Below are 21,820 nucleotides of genomic sequence, written 5' to 3'. Positions count from 1 at the left end.
TCCAGCAGCTCTGCCCCGGCTCCTCATTGGCTCTGCCCTGTGTGCTGTTGCCAGGGAGATCGCTCAAGGCCCCAGGCCTCCACCCTTATGAGGGATCAGAAAGACACAGGTTCTAGTCCCAACTTGCAGCAGGACAGCTCTTACAGACTGCAGGACAGGGAGACTGGGCCCTATCCAGCAGGGGAACCAGGGACCCCTCTCCTGAAGGCCCAGGAAAGCCCAGGAAAGGACCCAAGATACAGCCTTTCCTCACTTCACCCACCTCCCCACTCCCAGACCCAGAACCTAAATCCAACATGGCAGCCTGGGGCAAGAGAAGGGCCCCTCCCAGCCCCAACTGCATGAACACACACAGAAACAGAACCCGTACAAGGACACCAACACAAAGAGCTCACACTCCAGGACAAATGAACACAGCTTTGCACCAGCCCCCTGCACCCTGCACCCGCCCTTTGCAAGCACCTGCCACACCCCCAGGCCCGGTGATCATCCCCCGCAAGTAGGCCCTATCTAAACCCCAGCCGGGAGCTCCTGCAGCCTAGCACCACCCGAGAGTGAAGCTGCCCTGCCCCTTTTGGTCCACTACCTGTCCCAGGAAGGCATGATGCTCAACTCTACATGCTTAACTCAACAGAGGACGGCTTGGGGAGTAGGATAGGGGGAACCCAGAGAAGAGAGAGGACGGTCCAGGAAGGCTTCATTTAAAAACAAAACAAAACAAAAATAGCATCTGTCTTAGGTCTTCAAGGACAGGCTGTATTTTAATAGCCAAGGTGGCAGGGCAGAGGGAGGAAAGAACTAGAACTAGCAAACACAGGGAGGAGGAAGTGCAGGAGGGGCTGGCGGGGCCAGAGAACAGGGAACGGGATGGCGATGCACTTTGATTACCAGGACATAGGCTTTGGGGAAATGGTGTACCCAGAAAGGGGCCTGCCAGTCAGGCCCTGGTCTGATTTCTGTGGGCCAGGCATGGTGCAGGGTCAGCAGAGTTTGGTGAATGAAAGCAGGCGACCTTGGGAAGCGTGGCCTGCCCAAGCCCCACGCAGGACGTAGCCCTGCAGACAGACCAGGTGGGGAGGAGGGCTGGCATACCTGGGCAGGTGGCCGAATTGTTGCAGGGCCGGGTCTCCCGCAGGGGCCCGCTGCACAGGGTCCCATAGGGGGAGGACACACAGGAGCGCGTCCGCACCTGCAGACCCTGCCCACACGTCAGGGAACACACGCTCCACGGGGACCACTCCTCAGCTGCCGGGTCGCCTACAAAAGAGGGACAGCGTCGGCGGCAGGGGGCACCTCCCATGGGGCGGGGGGAGCCATCAAGGGGAGAGGACTGGCATCGGAGGGACCCTCCTACCCTAACACCAAGTGACGGACTCTCTAGAAGGCCCCCCAGCCCTGCCCACAGGCCTCATGTGGCAGAGAGACGCGATTGAGCTCCAGGACATGGACACAGAAGGGCACACGTCAAGCACACATGCCACCAGACGTCACACAGTCGGGCCCCCGCCGCAGAGGGAGGGAGGCGGGCCCGAGTTACCTGTCTGTGCCATGTATAGCCCAGGCTCATCTGCAGACCTCGGCCACTGCGTTTTCACCTTCGGTTCCTCTTCCAGCTCCTCACCTGGAATACGGAGGTGATGGCGGGGGCTCAGCCAAGGCCAGCTCTGTCCTGCCAGAGTGGCACAGAGAGGGCAGCCCTGCTCATCCTCAGCCTGGGGTCTGGAACCGACTGCAGGCGAGGCTGACAGAGCGTCATGTACAGCCCCCTGCCCCCACTACCGCCGAACAGATAAGGAAACTGAGGCTCAGAGGGGCAGAGGATCTGCCCACGGCCTCACAACCATCTCTTGCTCCTGCCTCGAGCAGACCCAGGGCACAGTGGAAGGGGGGGGCCCCCTTGCGCACATCAGTGAGCTCTGGGTGAGGCTTCAGTGCCAAGTGCTTGCCATACCTATCTCCTTTCATCCACTCACTGGGAAATAAAGACCTTCCTCTCTGTTCAGAGATGAGGAAACTGCAGACCAGAGAGGGGAAGTAACTTGTTCAAGACCACACAGTGCAATGAGCCAAAGTCTGAAGCCAGGGCTGACTCCTAGTCTGGCGAGACAGCCAAGCCGGGAGCCGGGACCACCCCCTAAGTCTGCCCCTGTGCCACGATTCATGTCAGCCCAGGGGCTGGGTCCTGAGCCCAGATTCTGCTCCTCAAGCAGCACTGGACTGTGGCCTGGAGGCACAGGTCAGAATATCACTCCTCTGCAGCCAGCACATCCTCCTCCCCACGGCCCCTGGGGCCAGAAGAGCAGCAGGTGCTCCGGGAGGCAGCTGTTGCCTCAGCTCAGCCTCATCAGGCTCTCGGCCACCCTGATTTATAGGTCTGGTCTCAGCCTTGGAAGTGCCACCAGCGCTGGAGGAGGAGGCTGGGAGCCTCCAGATCTCCAAAGCCGGCCCTTCCTGCACAGATATGAGCTACTCCCAGGCCTTCCCCCACGGACTGGGCATCAGGGTGGGCTGCCCAGACCTGAGGGCAGAGGGGAAAGGCCCAGCCCACTCAGAGGAAGGCTGCTGGGCAGGTGGGATTGGAACAGCATGGGCTTGGCCCTTGCTGTTCCCACACTGGAAGGGCCTCTCCTGGTTTCTGAACACCAGGTCAACAGGCACTTAGAGTTTGAAGGGACCCAAGAAGCAGTACCCCTCCTGCCCCCTGCCGTCCAGTCCAGGCTATGCAGCAGAAAGCTCCTTCCAACAAGGCATGCAGAGTGGCCATGCCCCTCTCTCTTGCCAAGTCCTCACGGCAGGTGAACTCACCGCCCTCCCCTCTACATGGGACCTGACTCCCAGAGGTGGAAAACTCCCTGGCAACATGGGACATGACTCCTGGGGATGAGCCTGGACCCAGCCTTGTGGGAATGAGAAAATCTTCTTGATCAAAAGGGGGAAGCGAAATGAAACAAAATAAAGTTTCAGTGGCTGAGAGATTTCAAAAGGAGTCAAGAGGTCACTCTGGAGGTTATTCTTAAGCGTTACGTAGATATCCCTTTTTAGGTTTTAATGTATTGGAATAGCTAGAAGGAAATACCTGAAACTGTCAACCTGCAACCCAGTAGCCTTGATTCTTGAAGGCAACTGCATAACTACATAGCTTACAAGGTGTGACTGTGGTTGTGAAAACCTGGTGGCTCCCACTCCCTTTATCCAGTGTATGGACAGATGAATAGAAAAATGGAGACAAAAACTAAATGAAAAATAAGGCGGGATGGGGGTTCTTTTTTACTTTTATTTTTATTTCTTCTGGAATAAGGAAAATGTTCAAAAATTGATTCTGGTGATGAATGCACAATTATATGATGGTACTGAGAGTAATCGATTGCAAACTGTGGATGACTATAGGGTATGTGAATATACCTCAGTAAAACCATATTTAAAAAAAAAAAAAAGAGTGGCCACCCTTGGCCCCTAGGGACCTGAACCACCACCCAGCCCAGCTTCCATGTCCCCTACTTCAACCGCCCAGACCACACCATCCCTGAATATGTCTCTCTCCCAGAACAGCTGTGTAGTCAGGAGACCCCAGATCCTGGCTGGGGCTTGGACACTGACCAGCTGTGTGGCCTTGGGCAAGCCTCTTCACTTCTCTGTTCCTGTTTTCTCCTCTGAGGAACAATATTCATAATACCCCCACCTCGAGGGCTGATGCAAAGGGCTCCCCAACACGAGGCCGGGAAGCCCTTAGCATCATGCTCAGCCTGCTCAGGGTATGACAAAAGCTCAGGAGGCAGTAACTATCTGGTTTATTTTTATACCCTCCCCTCCCATGACAACCTCCTGCCCCCTCATATGCCATCCTTCACCCACCCCCCTCCTCCAGCCTCCTCCCTTCGAACAGTATCTGTCACCCCTCCTGGCTTCTCTTTGGGTCCTGCCCTGGTCTAGACTGCAGAGAGGGTGTGGGTGCCATGCCCACCTACCCCTTGAATCCCCTTGCCAGCCCTCCACCACGCCTGCGCAGCCAGCCCCACCCTGGGGCCTGGTGACAAGCCGCCTTCCCCATGCCCAGCCCCAGGCTGCTGGAGAAATCTCCAGCTGTGCCAACTGGCACCACGACAGATTCAGGGGTGCTGCATCCACGGGGCACCCAGGGTGTCTCGGCAGCCCTTCTCGGCTCCCTCTCTTCCTGGTGCCACCTTGGCCTCTTCCCCTCAAGCCTGTCTCCCCCTCTCTCAATGATGGCCTCCTTCACCAAGAAATGGGAAGCTATGACGAGGGAACACCCACCACCAGCTTCCTGCCCCACCCCTCCAACTCCCAACTTTCCTGTCGCATGGCATCCGTTCTTCCTTCCCGGCCCCTGTTCCCACAAAGGCCAGTCCCTCGGTTTGGTCCTGCGCCCTGCTCTTCCCCTCTTCTCAGGAGAGCACCCCCTCCCCCAACTGTCCCCTCTCCCAGGGCAGCCCAGGAATATACCTAGGCCCCCGCCATTCTGGAGAGGACCCTCCTTCCTCATCCGGCTGCTGCCCCCCGGCCTCTCTTCACCACCATTTACTGGTCCCCAAGCTGACACTCTCGTTTCTCACCTGCCACTCACTTCCCTGCTCAAATGTCACCTCCCCTGTTAATCCACTGCAGTCTAGCTTCTGCCCACATCTCTCCGCTGAAATCACTCTTGACAAAGTCATCACCACCCTCCTTGTTGCTAAACCCAATGGATGCATGGCAGGCCTCCTCTCACTGGACGCCTCGGCAGCCTTTGGCACCCCTGGCTGTTCCCTCCTCGAAACCTCTCCCTTCTCTAGCTCTCCTAGTTTCCTCCTGCCCCTCTGGCTACTCTGCCCCAGTCTCTTTGACAGGCCTATCTTCTTGCTGCTTTGCACAGCAACCCTCCAAGCCCTGTCCTGACTTCACTGCACATCCACCCCCAAGGCTTAATTCAGCCCTCGGAGCCACTGAACCGCTACTCCCAAGTTGTTATCCCAAGCATCCTCCTCTCCCAGGCTCCCTTCCTGTATACCCTCTTGTCTCCCCAACAGCCATCCTGACAGGGCCCTCGAAACTCAGTTTGTCCAAAATGCATTTGTGATCTCCTTCCCACCCTCTACCTGCTTACTTTCCACCTTCTTTCCCTGGAAAACTTCTACTCAACCTTCAAAACCCACCTCAAATGTCCTCTCCTCTGTGATGCCTTCTTTATCCCTGACTCCCCAGGCAGTGCTGGCTGCCCCCTCTTCTCTTCTCCGTGCCCTTTCGTCATAGACAGTTCTATCTTCTGACTGTTTGAACCCCACTGTGGGCCCTTTGAGGGGAGACTATGTGGGAGTCATCTCCTTGGCCCCAGTGAATGCCAGCACAGAACCAGCCTGGTGACACAGCAATCAATACCAGCAGATAAACTGCTCCCAGCTCTCCCCACCCTCCAAGGGGTTACTGAAGTGGTCATCTGTCATCATGACGTCCCATGTAAGCTATCACCTCTGACACCAGCACCAGCATCACAAATTTGATAAGCCAGACTTCCTCAAAGCTACTACTGAGACAGGCTCAAAGACAGGGCTCCAGGCCCTCCACCTAGACCACCCCAAGCTTGACACCATTTATTAATAAAAACTCTGGAGACATTGCTTGGCCCGATGCAAACCCAGCTAAGGGTGCTCTCGCCAACTCCTGATCTAGCCTCTTGGTCATCACCACACCTGCAGCGTCCCCCTCTGCCCCCATTCACCAGCCTGGCACCCGGTAAGCCCATCCAAAAAGGAAACATGGAGACAGCCCGCCCTGCTTGCTGCAGACTCACATGAGTGCCTGTGGTCCCCGCACACCCTACAGACCACTCACCCTGCCAGTCCCACAATTTATCCAGAGGTGGTGGTGGTAGTTTCTAGAAGGCACTCTATTTGAAAATCAATCATGCTCAGGTCCAGATCTTGGGCACCTCTCCCAAATCTCAGGGTGGCTCTGGAGCCCCCTGGGCTGGGCCAGAGAGGGGAAGGAACAGGCCAAGGCCACAAGCAGGAGCTGGTGCCCGGCCTCCATCCCCCGCCCCAGCTCCTCAGACGGGAGGCCAGCAGTCTATTTCCCCCATTACCTTTCTACCTGAAGAGGGAAGAAGACAGATAAGACCAGAGGCATCATTTATGGAAACAAACCTTCATTCAGCACATCCTACATGCAGGCCCTAGCCAGCTCTGGGCCCAGAACACGGGGAGCCCGAGGGGAAGCTGAGCCAGGTGAGATCCAGGAGGACAAGGAGGGGTCCAGAAAGGAATGTAGTGCCCTCAGATTCCTGAGTGTCCACCCAGTGGGCCCCATGGGCCTGTTGGAGCAGGGGCTCCGCCAGACAGATGCCCCCATCCTTCATCTGTCAGCTTTAGCGCCTGGCTGCCAGTCGCCAGACAGACAGCATCTGCAGCAGGGGACACACTTGCCCCTCGGCCTCCTGATAACCTCTGTTGTTTGGGTTTTTTGTTTTGAATAAGATACTATTTATTAAACAACTCCTAAGCACGGGTCACTGTGCACTCGGTATCACCTTGTGGAACCCTCACTAGGACCAGTTTCCCCCATTTAACTGATGAGGAGTGAGGCTCAGACAGGCAGCATTCCACCTGCCCCAGGTGTCACCTGGAGAGGGGCCAACAGGGCCTGCCAGGCTCCCAAGCCCAGGCTCTTCCCGCTGGACCACACTGGCTCTGACAAAACACAAATCGGCTTGGACCTGCTTCCCATGGGGCATGCGCGTGCGGACACGCACACACTTCCAAACTTCTCACACTTGCCTCCATTATTGTTTTCCCACCACTTTCTAATCTTTCCTTTGCACATCTGCCCCACCCCACCCCCACCCACAAGGGGAGCATGATTCTCCTCCGTGGCTGCCAAAGGGGTTCTCGGGGAGCCCAGCTCCAGCCACATGTTCCCCTCTGGAGGAACCTTCAGGGGCTCCCCAGTGCTAGAGGCTCCAGCGTGAACCTCCAAGCCTGGCATTCACAGTTCAGCCCCTGCTGACCTCCAGTCTTCTCTCTCCTTCCCATCATGCAGCCAAGCACCCTGTGAGGCCATGTGAGCCAGTGAGAAGGGCATAGATTTTGGAGCCAGACAGGTGTAGGTTTCATTCTCGGTTCTGCTGTTTGCTGTGTGCCCTTGAGCAAGTCACCCCACTTCTCTGGGCTTGAGACCCTTCAACTGAAAGTAAGGATGATACTTTCTACCATACAGGCTCATTGTGAGAGTTAAATGAGACAGGAGCTATGGACCGGCTAGAGCACAATGAGCTTTCAATGAAAAAGAAAATGAGTTGGCACCCCTTCTTGTTATTCCTTGAGCATGCAAATGTTTTCCTCCCTCCATGCATCTACTAATGCTGTTCCCACCCCCTTGGATGCCCTTCCTCAAGCTGCCAAAATCTTCTACTTGTCAAATGCCACCTCCTCCAGAAAGCCTTCCTAGGTTGGCCATACAGGTTTTGGCATTCTGGTCCTTTCTGCTGTGGCCTAGACCCAGAGGGCCTCCTGCTGCAGCTGTGAGTATTCTGGGCTGCCCTTCACGGGCCTGGGCGAGGGTCTCATTCACCCTTGTTCCTCTTACACGCAGGGCCTAGCTCTGGGCAGCCGGACACTGGACAAGCATTCAGCAAGCATCGGCCACATACCCCTGGGAGTTCTTCCCCTGCCCAAATCGCACAGGGGCCACCCTTGTCTGACCCCTATCCCTGGTGGGCAAGGGTGGCACAGTCTCTGCCACTTCAGCAGGATGTCAGATACCTGCTACACCCTGCTCCACAGACCCTTCCCCCCAACTCCAAGCAACCCAGCCCCCTCAGCCTCCTTTGTCATGAATACGTTAAAAATAACCACGATAATCATCACTTCCACAGGAAGAGAGCTTTGCGACTTACAAGGCCGTCCTCCCCACCCGGGGTCTCCACATTCTCCCCGAGGCTGGACCCGGAGCCCTTGGAACACGGCTCTGGCATGCCCCTCCATGGCCCCCAGCCCCAGCAGTGCTCCTCACACCCCGCAGCGCGTCAGAATCCCAGGGCGGGCAGGTGGCCTTTGAAACTTCCAGGCTCAACCTTGGCAGTACGATGCAAATTCCCCCCATGAGACCAGCTACCCAGCCAGCATGCGTGTCCTCCCTCCCGCGACTGCCCCTCCGCAGGCCTGGCTGCCGGCCTACACCTGGCCACCCCGAGAGCCAGCAGGGTCTGTGCCACCTCCCCAATGTGGCCAGGAACTCCTCGGGAGCAGGGATGTCTAACTCATCCCACCTCCTCCGTGACGCCCGGTGTCCTGCTGCCTTAAAGCCCTCGGCCAACAGGACGAGGTCCCAGAAACTTGGGGTAACAGTCAAGGCTTGTGATCTCCTTGACCCCCACCACCGGGGCCGTGGTCCAGCAACTCCAGCCTACTTATAGCTCCCCACAGCCAGCGTGTTTTGCAGCTCCACGCCTTTGTACAGGCTGTTTCTTCTCCTCAAAAGCCCTTCCTCGTGCAGGGCTTTCCAAAGCGTGGGGCAGGAGACAACTTGGGGCGGCTCACACATGTGCTGTTAGGTAATGCATGCAGGATGTCAGCCCCTTCCCAGGTTTGCTGTCACTAAGGTGATGACTTACCAGCTTCCCTGGGATGCCTGGCTCACACCTGTTGTCCTGGTGTAATTAATTGTACCCACCTTCCCCCTTTATAACCTCAAGTGTCCCAATTCTAATGATAAATTTTCCAGTTACCTTCCTTTGAATCCTTGCAACTGCATGAAAGATCAAGTCTCTGTGCAGTGCTAGACTTTAACGCATCTCCAACACTTGCTCATTTCTCTTCCTAACAAATTGAGAGGACAGAACAACACCCAGCTAGAATTTAATAATGTTTTGTTTTCACTGTGGATGTTTCTTGGGTTTGCTTTGACTTAAGGTGATATTCTTTTTCCATTTATGATAGGAAATTTCTTTTTTTAGCCATATTAAATTTAAAAAGTGATTCGATTTAAAGAAAAATTTCATGGGCTAGTGAATTCCTATTCAAGCTTGAAAACCCAACTCACGGTCACCTTTTTTATATGATCTGCCCACCCTGTCATGGTTTTCCCTCCCTCTCCCTCCTCTGACGCACGTACAATTGTACCTACTGCACTGAATGATGACGACACAGGGACTCCTTATTAGGACTTTGTCATGTGCCAGGCACTGGGCTAAGCAACCCCATTACCCTGTGGAGGTGCTCTCTCAAGCCCCACTTCACAGATGCGGAAGGAGGGATAAAGTAACCTGCCCACAGTCACACAGCTGGCAAGTGGTGGGGTCAGGAATTGAACCTGGGGCTGGGTGGCTGCAGTCTGTGGCCTTGACCCCCACTGTACATCTGTGGTCACTTCCCCTGACCAGAGGGCAGACATCGTGTCTTGGGCACCCTAGCCCAGGGCCTGGCACAAACTCCACTCTGATAAAGACACGAAGGCATGTGTTGTGGATCGGCAGGAGCTGAGAATATACAAGGGGCATCCGGGGCCCCCTCCCCACCCTGTGCCGCAGGCAGCCTGCAGGGCTCCAAGCCAAAAGAACACACACGGGAGACTCACCACAACTCTGGGAGGGAAGGCCCTTCCAGGAAACACTCCCAGCCCCACCCTGAGAGCCCCAAACAGGCATGTAGGGAGCCCCTTCCTTCAGCAGACCGGCAGCGGCCTGAGCCGGGGGGCACAGAAGAGAGAGGGGGATCTTGGGACTGGGCTGGGCACGTCAGAAGCTGCTCCCCACCGGGCACAGGGACTGAGCTGAGCTTGGAAGGATGGGCAGTTCTGGGTAGCCAAGAACAAAGGGCTTTCCAGGTGAAGGGGTAAGAGCGAATCAGAGGGAAGGCTGAGATGCAGGCGCAGCATGGGGACCTGCCAGGGACTGGATCAGGGAAGTGACATGCAGAGCACTGGGGGTCCGGAGGCCCCAAGGGGGGCAGCATCCTGTCCCAACCATACAGCGGTAGTGGCAGAGTGGGCATTTGAACCCACTCTTGCCTCCCAGGCCTGACACTCAGGACACAGCAGACTCAGCTGTTGCCACAGCCTCGGGAATGGAGGGCAGGCTAGCAGCAGGCGGCAAGAGTGGGACGTGGCCCTGGGGGAGGAAGGGGGTACAGCAGAGGAGGGGGGTGGGATGTGTGTGGGGGGTGTCTTTGTCCCAAGTGTCACTCTGCACAGCCATCCCCATTGGCCAGAGCCCCCTCACGAATGGAAGGTCAGTGGGCGGGAACTGCAGGCTGGCGGCCAGCCCCCAGGAGCCGGGTGGGCCCTGCAGCTGGCACTACCTCCGCTACCCACCTTCCTGCCCTGGCCCCACCAGCCCCCGTGCCAGTCCTCCACCAAGCTCCTTCCTGCCTGCCTTCCCTTTCTTCCTCTCCCCCTGACTTGACAGATTGCGGCAGCAAGATGGCACAAATTTATGGCTCAACTCACCAAAAATAACAAGAGATCTATCAAAGGCAGTTTGCGTGAAATTAACAGGCGCCTGTACCCTCTTGTCAAATGCACCCGGCTCCAAGGTGGGCCCGGGCACCACCGCTCCATCACTGCCCACCAGCTCCCAGCCTCACGGCCCTTCCAGTGCCAACCCCAAGCCCACCCTGCTCAGCCTTGCCACTGATCCTACTTGGGGACGTCCCAGAGAAGGCAAGGCTGTTCTGCCCCAGTGCCCAGCAGAGGGGCAGGGATGGGGCTCACTCTTCATGCCCACCACCTCCCCCACAAATCTTGCTGTCCATCTGGCAGGGCTGGCACCTGTGTCTGGAGGAGGTGAGGTGGCATGGAGGGCAGGCCAGGGGCTTGGCAAATGTGGTGGGTGCTACCATCAGGCACAAAGTGCTCTGGGTCCTGATGAAGCCACTGACCCCCGGACACCCCCTGCTATGCAGAACAAACTGAGTCGTGTGCCCATCACCCATGTACCAGCGCCCGTCTGTCTAGAGAGCTTGGGCAGGAGGGAGAGGGTGGCAGACAGGAAGAGCCTCCCACCTGCCAGGGGAGAGGAAGGGGCAGCACCAGCATGACTCTGGGCACCAGTGCACCATGGGATCCCAACTGTGATGGCCCAGCTGATGCCATATCACCCCCTGCAGCCTGGAGGCGTGCCAAGTAGGACGGGGGGCAAGAGCAGAGGTCAGGCTGGGAAACAGCTGGAAGCCCCAGCTCAGGGCTCCCTGCTCAGAGACGACACCAGACCTCAGGCCCAGGGACAATCAGGCCTCCAATCTCCATCAATTTCCAGTCACAGAGACCCCCACAGAGGCCAGGAGCATCATGGGAAACCACAGGTAGGGTTCCCTTCTGTCACCGGCCCTCTCTGACCCCCAAAACACCTTGGCTACCAACCAAGTCCTGCTTCCGGCTTCACCCCAGCCCAGCTGGCTGCTCCTGGCTGTGTGCGCCAATGGCAGCCTGCCCAGGTGATGCCTGCCCCTGAGGGCAGAGCCTCGCTCCATCCACTGTGAACCACTGGACCGATGGCCGGCAGGGAAAGCCAGACAAAAGAACCGGCCCTGGGCTGAGCAGGATGGGGGAGGCCCCCGCAGAGTGACAGGCAGTGGCGGCCAGGCAGGAAGACTCATAAACCTCCTGATATACGCCTGGCGCTCTCCGCCGATGTTCGACAAAGAAGCGAAATTCAATTTCTTCCTGCAGGTACTAAATCCCAGGCCGGCCTCCAGGGTCCATAACCTGCCCACAGCCTGGCTGTCACCCGGACGGCTTCATTGCCCACCGTTAGAGGCCACGTTGGCCTGGGGGAGGGGCCAGAGCAGTGCCACTTGACACTTGCCATGGATGGGCAAGATGCCAGATGCCTTGGGGGTGGGGAAGCCGAGAAGCCCCTACCCTCCCAGAGCACTGGGAGAGGCTACTGTGTTAACCAGGACCTCTAATTAATTCACAGGGCTATCTCCCCCATTTCACAGATGAAGAAATTGATGCCGCCAAAGGCAGTGTCCAACTCCAGGGCTCTGGCCTCTAAATTAGCGACGAGAAAAGGCAAAATGCTTGCCTCGCTCCTCCAGCATTCCCAGAGGCCTCAGACCAAGCCCCTGCCTCCTTGTGGATTCTCTCAGCAAAATCCAGATGCTCCACTGACTTCCCTCCCTGTGTCCTTATCCTCATGATGGTAGTGTTATCCCAAATGGGGAAACTGAGACCCAAGGAACGGAGGGGCCTCCCTGTCAGTACAAGAGCTAGAGACCAGATCTTAGGCCTGCCTCCCTCCCACTCCCTTATCCTTGGCCCCAGCCCCTGCAGGCCCCTGGCCCAGCACTGCTTGGCAGACTTGCAGGCTCCAGCTGAGGGGCTTGGGGCCTTGAAGCAGCAGGAAGGAGGGTCGGTGGAAGGCGGCCGTGGCTGAGGGGAACGGGAGTGGGAGCGGGTGCAGGCAGGACTCAAGGGCTCGCAGAGCTTTTGCCCAGTCAGCAGGAAGCTCTAGCAGCTGGCCACCTCAGTCCCAGAAGACGGGGGCCCAGAGTGGGGAGACGGGATGCTGGGAGCTGAGCCAGCCCAGCCCTCCAAGGCAGCATCAAAGCTCAGGCCTCTTCACTCAGGCACACTCTTCCTTGCCTCCTTCTGCCCTGACCCTGGGGCCACTGCCAAAAAACCACTGACCCATGTGGGCAGGGACACATCCCTGCCTACTCAAGCCTCCAGGCAAACTCGTCGACTTACAGTGCCAGGGCCTGCCCAGGCGCAACACCTTGGGCCTCTGTGCACCGCTGCCTCGGTCTGGATGCCCTCACCACTCCTCTGGCTTGGCTCACTTCCACTTGCCCTTCAGATTGCTGCTCCCATATCACTTCCTCTGGGAAGCCTTTTCCGACTGCTCAGTTAAGGGGTCCCCCCCTGGCAGTTATATTTATCACTCTGCTTTGTCTGAAGTATGCCCCAATTCATCCACCCCAGACTGCAAACTCTTCAAGAACGAAATCTGACCCCAATCCATCTCAGTGACCCCAACATCTGGACAAGGCTAGACACAGAAAGGATATCAGTGAACGATTACGTGAACGGCCAGAGTTTGCCAGGCGGGCACCAGCGGCCACCAGAGGGTCCCTAGACATACCCTCACCCCTCAGGCCCCGCTCAGACTCACCATATCTCATCTCGGTTGTGAACAGGTCATTGCTGCTTCCTGAATGCAAATCAGCCTCAGCGGGTGGGGCTGGGCCCCCGGGTACCAGGGCATTGGACAGGGTGTGGGCAGCAGGAGGACCTGGAGGTGGGGTGGTGGCAGGGCCAGCCCCTGCCTCTCCAGGGCAGCTGCAGCCCGGCTGGGCAAAGCCACAGGCCCTGCCAGCAGCACGGCTGCACTCCTCACTCCAGCGGCACAGCACGCCACAGGTGAACTGGCTGGAGTTGTTGTTGTTGATGAGCAAGACCTCAACAAAGCGGAAGGCCAGGGCAGCGGGTGCCAGCAGGCGCGGGGCCTCCGAGGGCTCCGCCGACAGGCACAGCTGCACAAAGTTCTTATCGAAGTGCAGGAAGGTAAAGGGGCCGGAGCCGCCACACAGCTCCAACCCAGCTGCCTCCTCTTCCTCCTCTGGCCGCCCCACCTCTGACTCCGCCTGGGTGGCAGCCTCCTCGGGGCTGGGCCGCAGGCAGGTGAAGTTGACCAGGTAGTGGTCCAGGGGCAGCAGGCGGGGGGCAAAGTGGGCGCACACCTGCTCCTGGCGGTTGAAGCGCAGGTAGAGGGAGTACTTGGTGGGGTCAGGGTTCTCCAGGGTCCAGGAGCAGCCCGAGGCGATGGTCGGAAAGAGGTCCTGCAGTGAGAAGGCTCCGTAGAGCACGCCCGAGGCCAGGGCAGAGCAGGCACTGGGGGCGGGATCGAAGGCGGCGGCCAGGCGCAGGGACAGAATCACAGACAGTAAGAGGGGACAGGCTGGGGTCATCCTATGTCCCTTGCCCTGTGGAGAAAGACAGTGGTCAGCGGGCCCCTGGCATGGAAGGAGCTCTGAACCTCCCGTGACCAGCTGCAGAGAGCAGGCCTGGTGGCTGAGACCATGTTCTCTTAAGTCGCCCAGGCCCACTTGGGTGATCTTACACAAGGGACTTGACCCCTCAGCCTCCGTTTCCTTACCAGTGAAATGGAGCAACGACGGTATCCAGCTCACAGGCTTCCTCTAGGGATTAAATGAGATCAGTGAGGGACAGGGCTGGGCAGTGTGCCTGGAAACTAGTAAGCCTTTAATAAGCACGAGCTGCCTTTGTTACTGTCCTTCCCTGGTTCCTTCCACTTGATCCCATTACTCACACGCATCTCAGCCTGATATTCAGGCCCTGGTGGTCCCCACTACCCAATTATTCTCCGTAACTGTTGCTCTCAGTCGCAGCGTGTTGTCATCGGCTGTGGGTGTGTCACGCGTAACCCAGCAGTAATTGTCAAAGCGGTGATGTTTGACAACGATTTGCTTTTTATAAATCACTGCAATCCAAGGTTATTCACAGAACAATGTCTCTCTCACTCACTGGCTTTACTGAGCAGGAGAGCTCAGCCTGGCCCACGGGAGGCCATTGCAGGCGTGACTGTCATGTGTGTCTCATGGCTGCAGCTGGCCTGGTGGAAACAGTGAGGAGAGGTATGGGGTGAGGTGGCCTTGAGCTAGAGAGCTGGCCTGGCCCACCACCTGCTGGCTGGGTGACCCTTGTGAACCTCAGTTTCTTCATCTGTGAAATGGGAACAGTCATTCCCCTCTGGCCTCCCTCTCCCCTCCAAGGTTACCCTCCACGGTCTAGCTCAGGGCCCGCCACCTCCCTGCTCTTAGCTCCCACAGCCCTTGCATGAAAATCCACCTCTACCAGTGACATTTCCCCAGGGCTAGCTTGCTCATCTCATGAGTCTTCAAGCTAACAGCAGAGGCCAGAGTTTATTGATTTCTGCCTCCCTTTTGCTGCACTAAGCTGAGCTCCCAGGAGATGTGAGCACACCCAAGCCCTGCCCTGATATATGTACAGGGGTTGTGAGGATCTTCCCACCCACGAGGCCAGGGTGGAGCCACCGCCCACAGCCCGCCCAGTCTCCATCCCCACCTATACAGAAAACAGAGCCTGGCACCTGGGCTGGCTCAACCCCACTTCCAGCCCAGCCCCGAGTGATCCACATTCCCTCCCACCTCTAGGCCCACAGCACAGCTCACAACATGGGATGGGACCCCAGAGCCTGGCTGCTCCACATTAGAGGAGGAAAGATGAGGCTCTGAGAGGGGAGGCAATCTGCTCAAGACCGTACAATGAGAGTAATAAGCTGGAACCCAGGACCTCGGACCCCAGCCTGAGTTTCACTGTCTCCTCTGCCAATAGCCTCTTCCTTTCTCCTTCCCTTTCCTTGCTGCTCAGGCTGCAAGTCAGAGAGACAAACTCTTAGCTCTGGGAACTGAATCACAAACAGAGGTGTAGTTTCCAGGTGTGGCTAGGTTTTCCCAAGACATAGATGCTCCCCAGAGACAGATTTCCCATGGGCTGTTCCAGGGTCTAAATAGTGACTGGGGGTGGGGAGGAGCCAGGAATTAGAACCCCAGAATTCCAATCCCTGTGCGGCATCTACAGAACCCCTCAGTGCCCCTGATCCCATATGCTGCACCTCTGAAACAGCCCAAGTCCCAGCCACAAACAGGCAGCCTACCCCTCCCTGGTCATATTGGGCAGGAGGAAGGGTGGGTTCAGCACAGGCCCAATCACCAGGGAAGAGCCCCCGACACTCCTCCAAAGATGAGACTGGGATTGTTGAGCAGAAGCCAGAACAGGCTGTGTGCGCCCCCCACCTTCCACCCCAGAGCTGGAAAAGAGACTAGAACCCTGGCCTACTCTGCCCCACATCGTGCCTGTCCCAAACTGTGCAGCCCGCCCAGCTGCTGCAGCACCACGGAAACCAGCGACTGATGATGAGTGACATCCAATCCCCCCCTACCCCCAATTATTTTTAAGCAGGCTGCAAAATTCAGGGTGTGGCTGCAGCTCAGTGAAGGGGACGTGGGGGCACACTGTAACTGGCCTCCCTACCCCCAATTAGAGCAGGGAGGGGAACCTCCACACACTCACCAACCCACGTGGACTTGAACATCCTGTGCCCCACATGTGTGCACAGACATACGCATAGACAGGCATTCACAGGTGTCCTGTATATGAACAGCACACAGGCACACAGATCAGTGTAAACCGCTGAGGCAGGAAGTCGCCTGCACACAGGGGTGCACGCTCTTACACATACAGGGATGTAAAGAGTCAGACACTTGAGCACATGCACAGAGAAGCAAATGCACTCTAATTGTGACCACACACACAGGTAGTTGGCCCTGTGGGGCCAGCATGTGGTAGCTAAGGATCAGGAGGAAACTGACCTGCTGCTCCCCTTTCTGTTCCTGACGCTGGGCAAGCAGATCCCCACCCCTACCTCCCAGGCCTCTGCTGCCCCCTTCTCCTCACCCAGCCCCTCTAGAAGCACTAGGTCCAGTCCCTTCAGAACCACAGCTCAGCTTCTCCGGAACAGGGCCATCTCAAAACCAGCCAAGCCCCCTCCCCACCTGGTCCTCCTCAGACACCCCCTTCATACTCTTGCCAGATTTCCTGGATATGTATGATTCTCACCTTTCCTGCTGCAATGGAAGCCCTTTTAGGGGTTCCTTTTTACGTTACAACCCACCTCACAACATAAGGCAGGAGCCAACTCCAACCTGGGCCAGAGAGAGCCACTGATTCATTCGAGACCCTCCTCGGTGTGCATGGCCAGGGCCTGGCCTCCTGGGACCCAGAGCATTTCCCTGAATGGCCCAGAGCCATTTCCGTGAGTCAAGGGGGGCCAAGAAGGACCTCACCCCACCCTCCCCTCCCCACATAGGCAGCCCAAGTGGTTATAAGCCTAATGAGTAAGCTCCTGGAGCCCCAGTTTTCTGCTCTGTGGGATGGAGAACATGATCCCTGCCCTGCATTAAATCTTCTCATTCAGCCTCCTGGCCTGTTCCCAGCACAGAACCTGGCACTAGAGCTAGAGAAAAGAGGAATGAAGATCAGCTCTGAGGAAGAACTTCCTGGGTCAGACAGAGACTGATAGAGAAGACCAAAAGACCTCCCTCCTCAGGTCCTCTCTGGGCTGGAATGGGTGAAGGGCTGGTGAGAGTAACCTCAGTCTCAGGGACCCTCTCCTCGGACTAAGGGCTCCCTTCCCCGCATCCCTCCCCCTCACCTCTGGCAAATCTGAGAATCCCCCTCTCTGCTCAAACACAGTCAGGTCCCCTTCCTCCCATACGCCAAAGGCCTGCCCAGTCTCGGGCTTCCTTGCCGCACCAGTGAAGGAATTCGAGGCTTTTGCAGCTTCTGGAAGGCCGAGACCGGAGGAGGGGAGCCTCGGGGTAAGGGTCGGGTCTCCAGAATCTCGGGGCTTGGACCCCATGGGCCGCTCCAGCTGTGAGCAGGGGCGAGGGGCGGCCCCGAGAGCCGGAGTCCGGGCCGCGCGCTGGGGAGGGACCCCGGATGGGGGGAGGGGGCCGCGGCAGCGCGCACTTCCGTCGCGTTTATCCACCTGGCAGCACCAATTCGCCCGCCCGTCACTCACCCTCCGCCCCCCGGGCGCTCGCTGCCCCGCCCGGCCCAGGCCGCCACGAGGGTAGGGACCCCCAATCGGGGCCTCCGGGTCCCCTGCCCGCGCACCCGGGCCGGGGGGCGGGGTCCTCAGGGACCCTTCTCCCGGAGCTCTGGGACCCGGGAGCGCGCACACTCTCCTGGGTGCCTCGGGAGCTGGACGGCGAGACTGAGCAGAGGGCGCGATCTCCCCACCAGCGCGACTCCTCCTCGGACGGGGAAGAGGGTCGCTCCGCCCCCTCCCCGGGGTCTCTCTGTCAGAGTACGGGGGCTCCGGGGACCTTCCCCACACCATAGAGAGGAGGTGGACACAGCCCTCCCGGGGGTCCCGGGGGGCGGGGCGGCGCGGGAGGGGGCGGTGACTCAGCCGCCCTCCGCCCACCTCCCCGGAACTTTGCAGCAGCTGGAGCTGCCGTTGCTACAGGAACCGAAAGCTTTTGTTCCCCAATGTCAGGGCTGCCCAGGCAGGCGGGTGGCTGGGAGGCTGCCCACTCCCCGGTGGGACCCGGGGCCAGTCCTAGTGCCCAGAGGACTGCCAGTCGAGCAGAACGTCACGGGTTCGAGCCAAGCCACTTAGGTCAAAGCCAGGTTTCTTCAAACTCCTCGGGCCCTCGGGCCAGGCCGCCGCCTAACTCTGACCTAGAGCACTAACCCTCTCCACAGTGTCCTGGGAGGTTCCTGAGGGTGTCTAACGTCCTGGGGTGAGGGCGAGGCTCCTCTGTGGTGCAGAGTGACTGAGTGACACAGGACGCTCTAACAAGCAGCCTGCCTCTGGGGACTCTGAAATGAGTTTCCTCTCTTTACTTATCCCACCTCCCCAGGCTCCACACCTGAACCCCGACCTCAGACACCTTGGCCTGGCATTCACCGATGTCCCTTGGGCCAGAGCTGATCCCAGAGAGGTTCTGTGTTGGAATGTTGCAGGAAAGATGGGGGGAGGGGGAGAACAATAGTCACAGGCTCCCTGCACCTACTCTAAGGCGCTGAAGGTATTTTCTAGCTTTATTATCTTGGGGGTGGGGTGAAGGCATCAACCTCTTTTGCATTTCTCCTCTAGAATAGGACCACAAGGTGGGGAGAAGAGAGGGGCCTGACCTTGGCCTTGAACAGAAAGAGATCACACCTTTCATTATTGAACATTACTTGGTACCGGATACTCTCTACAATCTCATTACATTCTCCCAGAACTACATAAGACTGTGATCACTGACCCATTTTACAGGAGGGCAATTGAGGCTCAGAAAGGTTAAGTAGCTTCCCCAGGTCACACAGCTTTTGAACCCAGGTCATGGGACCAAAAGCTAAGTTCCTTAACTACTCACTCAGCTCAGTAACCTGGGGGTTGGAAGGGAGGGAAGGGGGCAGAGACCAACTGGAACCTCACCTCATATGGTATTACAGAAATGCCTACACTGCCCCCCCCACACACACACACAGACACATACACTCATGATATGCCTGTTCCTTTCTGAAGAATGATGGGGAAGAGGGGCAGAAAAGGAGAGGAGAAGGAGGAGGGAAGGCAGAGAAGCCCATCTTGGTCCAGGGAACAGCCTCCCTCGCCCCCTCCTCACCAGTGTATACCATATGCAGAGTCTACACTGCTTCCCCGATCCCCTGTGACAGCACAGGGGACACTCCCAGGTGCCTGCTCTGTCCTGGGACCAGGTGGACTCCAACACAGTGTACACATGCCCAAGCCAGAGGAAGACCCCTTTGCCCCGCCCCCACACACACACCTCGAGGGGACAGCCATGGGGTAGACAGAGGCCCCTGGGGACACCTGTCTAAACCCAAACAAGCCCAACCAGACCCTCCCCGAATCCGGGGGACCAGTCCTACTGGCCTCCACATGAAGCCTCAAATGGCTCCTGATGTGCTGCAGGGTGAGCCCTACACCCCACCCCACCCTACAGCAGATGACCTGACAATTAGGAGTGTTGAGGCACGGATAGCACGAGTAGGCACCCGGCCTCGCCCAGCAACCTCCTCTCCCCAGAGACTTCCCACCGCCAATCCCGCAGCCACTGCTGCTGCTCTCGGCTGCGGAAACCCGGGGTTGCCCACGGGAGGAGAAGGGGCGACGGGTCCCCGGCCGCGGGCAGGGGGCGCCAAAGAACGCCCCGGGGCCGGGCGGGCAGCTGGCGAGGCGGGCAGGCAGGCGGCATCTCCCGGCCCGGGCGCCCCTCCCGGCGCGAACACCAGACCTGTCGACCGCTCTGCACCCGCCGCGGCCCGGAGAATTTCCCGCGGCCGTGCCCTCGGACCGAGCTGACTGCGGGAGTGGCCGCCAACTTCACAGCCTACAACCCCCCCCAAGTCATGCCCACCCCGGGGGCTGCGGGAGGGTGCGTCTCGTGCCTGGCTCTATGCCCGGAGGTGGGAAGAGAGGGGTGAGGGATGGACAAATAGACTCCGGCCAAAGATGGACTCGGGGAGCCTGGAATGTGGGTCCAATCAAGATCTGGGAGGGGGCTCGGAGAAGACACGGGGACAGGGCCCCAAGTCCAGGCTGGGGGGAGGGGATTTGCAGCAGAGATTGGCAAGGGAAGGCGGGACTCCGGGCAGATATGGGGGAGGGGGCACTCGGGGCAGAAATAGAGGGGAAGCGTGGTTCGGGTACAGGCGCATGGTTGGGCAGTAACTATGGGCAGACATGGATGGGGACAGGAAGGACTCCGGGCAGAGATGAAGTACGGGGAGGGGCAAGGTCCGGAATCCAGACTAGGAGGAGAGATGCAGGGAGACACCGTGGAGTCGTTGGTTGGAGAGAAAGGCTCTAATCAAGGCGGGGGGCGCACTGCCCGAATCGGGGCTGAGACAGGGAGAGACTCGAGTCAGCGATGCGGGGGTCTGGGTCAGGAAGAGGGATGGGTAGCAGAGAAGGGCAAGGGGGTAAGGTCCCAGGAGGAAGCAGAGAAGGGAATCAGAGATGAAGAGGGTCTCGCCCCCAAGCTTGAGAGTTCCCAGAGAGATAAGGGGTGGGTGGCTGCTGAACGAACTCAGCAGAGAGGGGCCAAGGGAGCGCCCCCGAGTCCATACCGGTGCGGAAACTCTAGACGGCGTCGAGAGGGCTCGGGGCCAGGCCGGGTCGGGGTCTGGGGCTGTGCACTCACCTGGGCGCCGTCAGCAGCAGGAGCGGGGGCCGGTGCTGGCGTAGGCGACCACGGGGCGCAAGTTTGCCATCCCTGAGGCGGGGTCCCGGCCGGGCGCGGAACAGCTCGCGGCCGCCGCGCCGATGGCCGAGGCTCCCGCTCCGCCGAGCAGCGGGTGCAGAAAAGGCGCCGCGGAGCAGCGCGGGGCGGGCGGGCGGGCGCCGGGCCGGGCGCGGGCTCCTGCCGCCGCCGCCCGCCGCCGCCTCCTCGCCGCGCCGCCCCCCGCTCCCCCGCCCGAGCGCCGCCCGCGCCGCGCGCCGCCTCCTATTCGCGGGCGGCGGCCGCAGCCCCGGGCCCAGAAAACCTGCGCCGCATCCTCTTTGGTCTCCTCGCGCCACCGCCGCGGCCGCTACCGCTACCGCCACCACCAAGCTGGGTTCCTCCGGCCGCTCCGGCCGCTGCCCGCAGCGCGCGCGGGGCCGAGTGACGGCCGAGGGGGGACGCGGCGCCTGCGCGTGCCGGGCCCGGGAGGGGGCGCGCGCCCGGCTGGGCGCGAGGAGCCGCGGGAGATGGGGCGGGGGACGGGGACGACGCGCGCCGCCTCCTGTTAAAGGGGGAGCAGCGCCAACCGAGTCAAGCGTACCCTCCACCCTCCCCCGCTCTGGGCCCTGGGCGCCGGCGGGGGAGAAACCCCGGGTAAGACCCCGCCCCACACGCGGCCTCCTGGACCGCAGGATGAGGCGATCCGCGACGTCCCTCCAGCGATACCCCGGGCTGGAGGCATCTCACGCAGCCAGGGTGTCCGAGCCCTGGGGGCTGAAACAGGTGCCCCCGGCCCTCATGCAGACTGCATTTTGCATATCTTTGTGCATGCAGGTGCCACTCTTGTGCTCCTAACTTTGCATATGCTTATGCATACAGGTTTCCTGAAAGCGTGCACTGCAATGTTGCCTGCCTCTGTGCATTCAAGTGCCGCACACATGCACCCAGGTCTTGATTGCATGTTGCTTGTTCTTGGGTATAGAGATGTTATGTGCATGTAAGCTTGCAAGTGTCACATGTGTGCTGTGTGCTGTGAGTCACTCGTATATAGGAACCATATATGTACACTACAGTGTGGTATGTTTGGTGCATACTCTAGTGTA

General features: G+C 58.9%; 2 protein-coding genes across 12 annotated transcripts in view; one reads left to right on the top strand and one right to left on the bottom strand.

Annotated features, from left to right (window-relative positions):
• The window catches only part of ADGRB2 (adhesion G protein-coupled receptor B2), a 36,622-nt gene extending 15,743 nt beyond the window's left edge, over nucleotides 1–20,879 (bottom strand). For 3 of the 11 annotated variants that reach the window (XM_037827884.1, XM_037827885.1, XM_037827887.1), the window contains exons 1-4: nucleotides 20,697–20,829; nucleotides 13,103–13,913; nucleotides 1,538–1,621; nucleotides 1,093–1,257 (exon numbers count right to left, since the gene is read on the bottom strand). In XM_037827884.1, the coding sequence (XP_037683812.1) occupies nucleotides 1,093–1,257; nucleotides 1,538–1,621; nucleotides 13,103–13,898 (1,045 nt within the window). In that variant the 5' untranslated portion in view covers nucleotides 13,899–13,913; nucleotides 20,697–20,829. Of the gene's footprint in view, nucleotides 1–1,092; nucleotides 1,258–1,537; nucleotides 1,622–13,102; nucleotides 13,914–14,086; nucleotides 14,130–20,696 lie in introns of all 11 variants that reach the window. The other 8 variants (XM_037827886.1, XM_037827888.1, XM_037827889.1 and 5 more) reach the window with 5 other exon arrangements.
• Nucleotides 17,473–21,286, top strand: LOC119514349 (collagen alpha-1(I) chain-like). Its single transcript, XM_037810069.1, has 4 exons — nucleotides 17,473–17,842; nucleotides 18,035–18,137; nucleotides 19,580–19,928; nucleotides 20,741–21,286. The coding sequence occupies exons 1-4, from the start codon at nucleotides 17,473–17,475 to the stop codon at nucleotides 21,284–21,286; spliced, it is 1,368 nt and encodes a 455-aa protein (XP_037665997.1).
• Nucleotides 21,287–21,820: the final 534 nt, after the last annotated feature.

This window comes from Choloepus didactylus, chromosome 2, assembly GCF_015220235.1.
Source record: "Choloepus didactylus isolate mChoDid1 chromosome 2, mChoDid1.pri, whole genome shotgun sequence".
Taxonomy (NCBI): Eukaryota; Metazoa; Chordata; class Mammalia; order Pilosa; family Megalonychidae; genus Choloepus; species Choloepus didactylus.
The sequence above is the reverse complement of the archived record's forward strand: the minus strand, read 5'-3'. Positions and strand labels throughout refer to the sequence as shown.